At 39.6% G+C, this 9,641-nt stretch overlaps 1 protein-coding gene across 1 annotated transcript in view; it reads left to right on the forward strand.

The window, feature by feature from the left end:
- NRAS (NRAS proto-oncogene, GTPase) overlaps positions 1-6,250 on the forward strand; it is a 10,425-nt gene extending 4,175 nt beyond the window's left edge. The window contains exons 4-7 of the mRNA XM_004699153.2: positions 1,476-1,635; positions 2,240-2,363; positions 2,676-2,710; positions 2,799-6,250. Of these exons, the coding sequence (XP_004699210.1) occupies positions 1,476-1,635; positions 2,240-2,359 (280 nt within the window). The 3' untranslated portion in view covers positions 2,360-2,363; positions 2,676-2,710; positions 2,799-6,250. The remainder of the gene's footprint in view (positions 1-1,475; positions 1,636-2,239; positions 2,364-2,675; positions 2,711-2,798) is intronic.
- Positions 6,251-9,641: the final 3,391 nt, after the last annotated feature.

Below are 9,641 nucleotides of genomic sequence, written 5' to 3' on the forward strand. Positions count from 1 at the left end.
ATATATATATATATATACACAAAGTACAGAAGATGGATTTAAGAAATTTTTTTAAAGAATTTTATTTTTGATTGAGATTTTTTTTCTATTTTATTTTGTTAGTGTTGGATTTTTGTTTGTTTGCCTTTTTGTTATATGTTTCTCTGTATATGAAACCCAGGCTAGGTAAATATGCAGAGACAGTAACTGGACTAATGGTTTCTTGGATATATATGGCAGTGGAGCTTGGAAAATGAGCTAGATAACAATGAGTATAAGAAAGAAGAAAATGTTCTAAAATTGATTGATGATGATTGTACAACTCTTCTTGATATGGTTGAACTATTGGATTGCAGGACAAGTGGATTATATGCCAGTGAAATGGTTTAAATTATTTGAGATTAAGAAGTGGGATTTTTAAAAAAATGGGACCAGCATATTCTGTAATTATTCAGAGTTTATTGTGCACCATGAAGCTCTGTTGGTTTTACAGAGGTTAAGTTACAAATTCAGCAGCATTTATGAGAACTGTGTCTGCAGAAAGATTAGTTGCTCAGAAGTAGGATTATACTAAGACCAGAAGAAAATTATCTGATGGATCCCCAAAGAAGGTTGTTTAAAGACTACTAGTAACCTACCAGCGATGTGGTCAAAGTTTATCAGGAGCTTCCCTTCACATAGCTTGCAGTCATCACACCAATGAACAGTTCTGCACATGACCAGTGTAATGAAGTTTAGGTACATGATTGTATGGAATCCAAGCGCCGTGCTGTGTGCAGTACAGTACTGCAAACCATATGGAGCTATTGAAGTAAAAAATTTTAAATAGCAATAAAAATAACGAGTGCTGAAGTGGCTAGAAGCTGCTGTGTTGGACCATACAGATTTAGAATATTTCTTTCCTCGCAGAAATTCTTTTGGACAGTTTTGTTCTAGAGAATCCAGATACACTCTGGGGCATGTGTTAACATGTCTGTGTGTCTTACATGACCATGATGAGTGCCTCACTGTTAGGGAACACTGATCAGTGTGGAATGCCAGATCCTTCAGTCCACTTTTCATTACGGCCGTTCTAGTGTTTTCTAGTTTATATCTTGTGCTTCCAACTATAATTTCGTTTGAGGAAAATGGTGACTACCACTCTTTTAGAGACTTGGAGAGACTGTTCTCTGTTAAATACTACCCCTTATTCTGAAGGGAACCTCAAAGTTGTTAGGAGACAGCAGTGAACTTCAGTTTCACTTCCCGACTTGATTTAGAGTGAGCACTGACTTGGATAGAATACTACTCACTTCCACTAGGTGGGGGACTGGCGCTTTGCTTTGAAATGGCTGTGGCCTCCGGTTTCAACAAGTTCCTGCATGCACTTGCCATACTAGCTTTCAGATTGGAGCGCAACCCTAGAATGAAACTCATAAAGTTAGATGAAATCTGCCAGTTGCTCTTTTGCCTAAACTAGTCTCCCTCCTGAAGACTGATTAACATTCCTTTTTTAGGGAGCAGATTAAACGAGTAAAAGACTCAGATGATGTACCTATGGTGCTGGTAGGAAACAAGTGTGATTTACCAACAAGGACAGTTGACACAAAACAAGCGCATGAACTGGCCAAAAGCTATGGGATTCCGTTCATTGAAACCTCAGCCAAGACCCGGCAGGTATTTGAGTATCTGGGCAAGGGTGGAAGGGAGGAAAATTGGTTTGATTGACTCTGCTAGAAATGAAACCCACACGCTATATTCTTAAGAATTTCTGATAGTGTTCTATTTTCTTCACTTGAATCTCAAAATGAACGTACTATTCTGGTGTGGCATTTTTGTTCTTCACTTCCTCATTGGCAAATATTTCGCCAGTGAACGTCCTTGATTAAAAACATCAGTCCTTTCGCCATCATCTCTTAGCACCTTAGCTCACTATTTAGGGCGTAAACCTGCCTGAGTGGACTCTCTAGATTTCATCATTTTCTGTGTCCTACATTAACGTAAAAAAATTTTTTTGGCAGAATATGTCATTTTAATATCATTCTGTTCATGTGATTTAGCAGGAAGCTAAATTTAGTGCCCTCTTCTTCAGTTACCCCATTTTAGCAGCTGAAGTTATTTAGAGGCTTTAGTAGAGTTCGTAGGAGTATTAATTTACTAATATGAGATTCTTATTAACTTAGTAACAGAAAGTTGAAATCTACGTGGAACATAAAGGAAAATTTGTAACCTGAATTGTGTCAGTTAAGCTATGTTGCTTTATTTTTGTCATCTTTTGTAGGGGGTTGAAGATGCCTTTTACACACTGGTAAGAGAAATTCGTCAGTACCGAATGAAAAAACTCAATAGCAGTGATGATGGGACTCAAGGTTGTATGGGGTTGCCATGTGTGGTGATGTAACAAGGTGAGGAAAACCGTGGTGTCTAACATCATTATAAATCTTACCATTGAACATCAGGCAGTTTGGAGAGGTCTACTAATATTATTTTCTCTCTATTGCTATTTAACTGACAGTCTCACTCTGGGAAGAAGATCTGAGTTATTTTTAAAACACCATTACTCTGCAAACATTTTTACCTTTGTCAAAATGCGAGAAGTTAACAGACATTAGTTAGGAAGTGTATGTATCCCATATTCCGGGTATTGGCCAAAAGTTTGAAGGGTTGCTGTGTCATAACTAGATGATAATGACACGATGTGGCTTCTTTTCTTACAGATACTTAGTACTATCAGAAAAGAGCCACTCTCAAGGTAGGACAAATTTGGGTTCTGGTTGAAATTTTAAAACTTGCTCCCGTAAACTCTACAGGCACTCACATGCGTCTTGTCTTGATTTCAGCTGCACTGACACCTGGTCCTGACTTCCTTGGAGGAGGGTCCCTATTGCTGTCCTCAGTCTCACCAAGAAGCACCTGTATTTCCCACCTCTCAGTATATCAGCGAAAAGTTCTCTGTTGGAGAAGTTCTCAGAATAACTACCTCCTCACGTGGCTGTCTGACCAGAGAAATGCCCAGTATTGCCCCTTCCTGGGCTTTCCCCCCCTCGCACACATACACCTCTGCCAGCCCAGGTTTGTCATCGGAAAAGCAATTCCTGCTCTGAAACAGAGAAGCAGACTGTAGAACAGACACGCAGTTCTGTTGAAAACTGTCTCGAGCTCTAAAGTAAGCAGCTGCTGGTGGGTTGTTTTTTTGGGTTTTGTTGTCTTTCCTTTTGCTGTTGAACTTGGAACTATGTTGGTTTTTGGAGAAATGTCATAAATTACTATTTGCAGAGAATGTAGTTACTGTTGCTATTTAGTTTGTTTGTAATGTCATTGGCTATATTCTATTTCTGGTATCTGCTCTGTATTCATAAACACAAATATGAATACTGACCTTTGAGTCTATCCTAGTCTGCTTAACTGGACATAATTAAATCAAACTCGGACAGTGAAGTGCCTTTTTCTCAGAAGTGTGTAGATATCCCTGAGAACACTTCAGTGGTGTCGATGTCTGAAAAAACCATTATGTCTGAAAATGGATTGTCGGAGATATTCTGACCTTTGAGGAGAAGCTATACCTGTCTAATAATACATGCCATTTCTTACACATATGAACTTGGTTTTCCAGAGCTATATTTTTGGGTTGCCCAAGGAGAAAGATGAAACTGGAAATAATGAGTAGTTTCACTGATTTTTCTTACCTACTCTCCACACTTTTGAGATGGGATTTGTTTCTTGGAGTTTACCCAATACCCAGTGTCCTTCCATTCATATTCGAATGTGGGTCATGTCAGAGAGTATTGTAGATATCTCTGTTTAATAGCTATCATTGATGATTTCCCATCCTCAAATGCAGTGTACTAATAACTAGACTACATCTTCATTGTATGTTCTGGTATTTTAATCATGTAAGTAATTATTGCCCTCGATCCTTCTCACCCCATCTTTTGTCCTTAGTGCCACCATCATGAGGAGGTGTGATTAGTTATTTCAGTTGGGCAGACATGGTGCTAGTAGACCAAGGTCACAGTTTCAAAACTTGAATGAGCCAGTTAGCATCACACAGTGAAGTGCTTTTACATTTGCACTTTGTGTAACTCCAGCTAGTTTTGCCAGGTGCCTTCTGCTGGTGACCCTGCAAGGAAAAAAAGGTCAATTAGCAGCAGTTTTCACCACGACTGGAAACACTTGGTTAGATCCTAAGGAGGATCTGTTTGGAGAAATCTTGAAAAAAGTACTGACTTTTTTTTTAGCTAGTTGTAGCAAAATTAAACCAATATTTTCTCGTTAAGCTTTATTTTTTTTAAGGAGGGTGCCTTGAACCCAAAGTAAAACTTTTTGGGGGGTGGGGGTGGGGGGAGGCTTGTTTTTCCCTTAAACATAATGTCCTGAAGGATTTAAAAGAGAACTTCTGTTAATTAGTCTCTGTGTACCAGACAGCCAGAACTGGTGTGTTAAAAAGTAGTGTTTGAATGGAAATTGAAAAGAATAGGAAATAGAATTCATCATTCATGACAAGGATTTGGAAGCTTGGCTTTACTATTTGCAGATACTACCCTGGTAATTCTAATGAAAAGTAAACTATGATAAAAGAATCATTACAGAATGGCGAAATTTCAGCTCTTTAATATCTAAATGCTTCCTGAAGATGACCCTCTGCTAGTGTGCATTTCCCTGACCAGCATTCACCGCTAGGGGAGAGCCCTACACCATGCTCGGGGAAACCTGGAGGCTTGTGCTTCACTGCCAAGCCTGGAGCTTTCCCAGCAGTCACCACCTGGGAAGAGTTCCTCTGCTGGTACCTTCTCTGAGCTTAAGTGCCTCGACCTGGAGTCTGTGTGACTGACAGTATGACCCTTTCCCTATTCACTTTCATGTTAATTGGGGGGGGGGGGAGTAATTACTCATCTCAGGCTATGTACCTATAGTTTTCTTGAGTACGTTCTAAGAACAGCTAAAGTATTTAGATGGGCCAAAACTGGGTCCTGAAAATGTCCCTCACTTCCTAAGAAGTTAAACTTAGGTATGAGGTTTTTTGTTTTTGTTTATTAATTATTTTATTGGGGGCTGAGTTTTTGTATAATACAGCAGCAAACTTACAGAACAGATTTTTAAAAGAACAACTGGATGACTTCTGTTAGGGTGATATCAACTGTAGTTTTTAGGATATTTGTGAGTACAAGGATCTCTGGTATGCATTGGGCTATTGACCACATGGTCGGTAGTTCAAAACCACCAGCTGCTCCACAGGAGAATGATGAGGTTTTCTCGTCCCGTAAGTAGTTGAAGTCCTGTAAACCCACAGGGCAGTTCTGCCCTGCACTGTAGGTCCACTGTGAGCTGGAATTGACTCTGGTGGTGAGTTTGGGGTTTTTTGTTTTGGAATTTGTGGGTGCTGAAAATTCTAATTTACCTCAAAATCTGAAATTATTTTCCTAAAATTAAGTGCCCGGCCAGCTAGCATACATTATATATTCCTTTATGTTTGCATTTTTTTAATGTTGCAAGCTCAAGAGTAAAAGTAAGATGTTGTGTCTAAAGGCTACCATGCATTATCTGTCAATGAAATCTGTTTAGGGCTCAAAACAGCTTACTATAGAATGTTCCTATAAAAGATACTTACTATACACACTTTACGAGTGTAATAGTAAGATTAGTCACAATTTTATTTTAATGGGCACCATTCTTTTAAAGGGTGCTGTGAATGTTTTTGTTTGGGCTTGAAAACAAGGACAGAGAAACACTTTAGAGGAATTTTTCCTATTTTATAATTTGTGAGAATAATCATATTTTGCTTTATATTTACTGTTATAAATTCCTAAGCTGGCAGCTATTACCCAGACCTCCCCACTCCTTTCCAGCCACAGGCCCCCCCCCCAAAAAAAAAGGGTGCATTCTGTTTCTTCATCTCTGCTAACATTATAAGAAGCAAAGATAATTAGGAGAAATATTTTATTTGGGTGATTTCTATAAATTTGAGACTATAATTTTATACATTATTTTTCATCCTTTCTCTCTCTTAGCAGTCTCACATGCCACAACATTATTTTAAGGTATTTACTCTCTATGAGAATTGTTTTAAAGTGTTCTCTTTATCAGAGTAGTTACAAGTTGTTCAAAATATAACGCCTGAGTACTGACTTACAAAACAATGGTGAGCTCTTCTAGAGGGAAAGGGGGTCTTGATGGAAGTTGTCTGGCATGTTAATGTGCCTCCACGTATTAGTAAAAATACCAATTGTGCAAGTCTGCTGTTGAATTGGAAACATGGCATCATTGACCCTAAATAAAAGGACTGATATTTCCACTTTTTTTGTAAATTAAGTCGTCTAATTTTTAAAATTTGGTTAAATGTTTTTCATGTTAAATAACTTTAAGAAATAAAAACTGGAAGTTCTTTGTTTAATCACATTTTTTTCTCTAATGAAGTACCTTTATTGGCAATTCTTTCAGTCTTCTAAAGATGGTATTTGAACAGGATTGGAGAAAGTTCCATTTTTATCTTAATATATAGTATATCCTACTTCTAACTTTTGGTTGTGATTTGGGTGCAAGTTTACAAAGAAAAGTGGGTTTTCTATAACAATTCATACATGTCTTGTGACATTAATTGCAATCCCACGGTGTAGCCCATACTTTGCCTGAACGTAGTATTTCCATCTGTTCCTCTCTCCCTTCCTAAGGTCTGAGTTTTATCCCTGGGCAAATACTTGCCTCTGTGAACTCAACTGGTTGACCGTTCTGAGGAGTGTGTGCCTCCCTGATATTTTTGTTCACCTTATAGGCAAGCCATTATTTGACTGAAAGTTGAGCCACGGGTTTAAACTCAGTTTTAAGACACAAGGATAGCTGAGGGTTGTGGTCTTGGCGGTTCCACCAGTCTCCAGCAGACCAGTAAACTTGGTGTTTCTATCTTTTTTTTTTTTTTTGCTTAACAATTTATTTTTTCACAGTGTAGAAAGCTACAAGTCCGAACTCCAAGCACTGACTCAAGGGAAAGTCTGTCTTTCTCTGTTGGCCCTGGAGGAAGGTCCGCCTTCCTTGTCTGTTCAGCTCCTCCATCCCTGCTCATTGGAGATCTGTCTTGGCATCTCTCGTACTCCATCTTTCCCTGCTTATTTAATCTTTTTTTATATCACCAGGCACACCCTATACTAATCTCCCTGATTAATAGAACAAGACAACCTATTTCCAAAGAGGGTTACACCTACTCATCATTTAATGTTAACATTTTGCATGTGTGATAATAGTAAAAAAATCTATCTCACACATTAATGATATATGTCCACAGTAACATATGCCATGGTGCAAGGGAAGAGTAATGATGGTGAAGGTTTATGTCAACGTGACTAGACCATGATTGTCAGAGGTTTGGCTATGTAATGATGTGGTTATCCTCCATTTTGTGATCTGATGTAGACATAACTCTTATTTTCACATAAGACTACTACTCACTCAATGACCATGCTCTTTAGAATCTGTCAGTAAGTGAGATGTGGGTAACTAAGTACAGGTATAGAAGTTAGGATTTAAGCACATATTCTGGGGGTATGTCATTCCATCCATAACACATGGCTTTCTTGCTTTTGGTAGTAGGTGCTGTTCTGTTTGACCAAATAGTCTGCAGAAAAACAAGGGATGAAAAGTAGCTACAGAAGCTTGCTTAGATTCTGAGGGGACACCTTATCCATCTCTGCTATTAAGAATCGGTGCCTCTGTCCTGGATTCCCTTGTTTCCAGTTGCTATCTGTACCAGTGTACATCCTCTGGTCTAGCCAGACTTGCAAGGTAGAATTGGGATCGTGATAGTGGGGGGAGGAAGTATTTAAGAACTAGAGGAAAGTTATATATTTCATCGTTGCTAGCCCTGCACCCTGACTGGCTCATCTTTGCACAACCCTTAAGTAAGGGGGTGTCCAGTTGCCTACTGATGGGCTTTGAGTCTCCACTCTCTATTCACCCATATTTACAATGATAAGGTTTTTTTGTTCTTTGATGCTTGATACCTGATCCCTTCCACAGCTCGTGGTCAGGGGACAGATGACCCCTTCAGGACCAGTGGTGAGAGTGGTGATGCCTGGAAGGTGGAGGGAATGTGGGGTGGAAAGGGAACTGATTACAAGAATATACAGCCTCCTCCCTGGGGGATGGACAGCAGAGAAGGGGGGGGGGGGCGTCGGACAGTGTAACATGACAAAATAATAATTTACGAATTATGAAGGGTTCATGAGGGAGAGGGGCGTGGGGAGGGAGGGGGGAAATGAGCCGATATTAAGGCCTCAAGTAGAAGGCAAATGTTTTGAGAATGATGAGGGCAACAAATGTAACTATATGCTTGACACGATGGATGGGTGAATTGTAATAAGAATTGTATGAGCCCCCAATAAAATGATTTAAAAAATAAAACAAAAATATAATTGGTGCCTCATAATAGGCAATATTAAAGGACATTGTGTTAGACGAGGCTCTCTAGAGAAACAAAACCAGGACACTTATGATTTTAGATAGATAATGCAACATAGAGAAACAGCTAGTTAGTCCACAGAGCAGTACAGAGGGCTCAGTTCAACTCACGTGAGACAGTTAATATACTGGCAGTCCTTCAACTCACAAGAGCTGCTGGGTGCAAATCAAGGAAGCAGACAGCTGAGTCTAATGTAGAGCAATACAGGCAGTCCGGCCACAGGCAGCAAACAGCAGGGCGGGTCACCAACAGCCAGATGACGGTCTGACAATCTCCAGCTCAAGTGATGTATGCACCAGCAGTGTGGTGAAGCAGGTCTTGAAGGAACCTCAAAGTATAGCAATACGGTCCATGGATTGGGTGTCCCACAGGTAGTGTAACTCGCAGGTTGAGGCAGAGCAGTAAGGCAGCTGCACACTGGTCCGATCAAAGAGCAAGAGACAGAAAGGTGAGGCTCACCGAGCCATTTATCTCTTTGCCCTTCAATTAAACTGCAACCTTATTAATCCCACATGTGTTTATTGGCCAGATTGGCACAATAAACCTACCTATCACAGACATTAAAATCCAATACAGTTGCATGTTATTTGCTATTCTAAATATTCCAGAGTAAATGAAAAAGTATTGCTATACTATTATACTTTATTGAATAAAACAAACTATTGTTTCTTGACATATCTTCCATCTTGAATATCTACGCACTTCTGTAGGTGGTGTGTCCATCTTCACTAATCCATCCTTCCCCAAAGAACTTTGCGATCTTCAATTTTCACAAATGTCCGGATGGCAGTTTTGGCATATAGGAGGAACTCCAATCTTGTTCCTTTTAAATGTTCTTTGAGCATGGGGAACAAAAAAGTCTGAAGGGCCAAGAGCGTGGCTGTAGGGTGGATGCAATAAGGTTTCCCAACAAAATTCTCATAGAACAGCCCTTGCTACCTCTAAAGAGTGTGCAGGAGCATTGAGATGGGTAAAAAATTTGGTGCAGCTTTCAGGGCTTTTTTCTCGCTTGTGTAGCTTTCTGTTTTTAAACACTTCCTAATCAGCCCCTGTGGTCATCTTTGAGGAAATCTATCAAGATGACTACTTAAGAGTCCCCCAAAAGAGTTGCCATAACCTTTTGCACTGACCTCTCTGCCTTAAATTTCACTGGCCCAGCAGATCTTGAAGCTATTGTTTTGGTTGGTCCTTTGTAGGTACCCCAGACAGAACTGCCCACAGAGACATGCTTTAA

The sequence above is a fragment of the Echinops telfairi genome, unplaced genomic scaffold, assembly GCF_000313985.2.
Source record: "Echinops telfairi isolate 266 unplaced genomic scaffold, ASM31398v2 ScPeMD7_443;HRSCAF=831, whole genome shotgun sequence".
Lineage (NCBI taxonomy): Eukaryota > Metazoa > Chordata > Mammalia > Afrosoricida > Tenrecidae > Echinops > Echinops telfairi.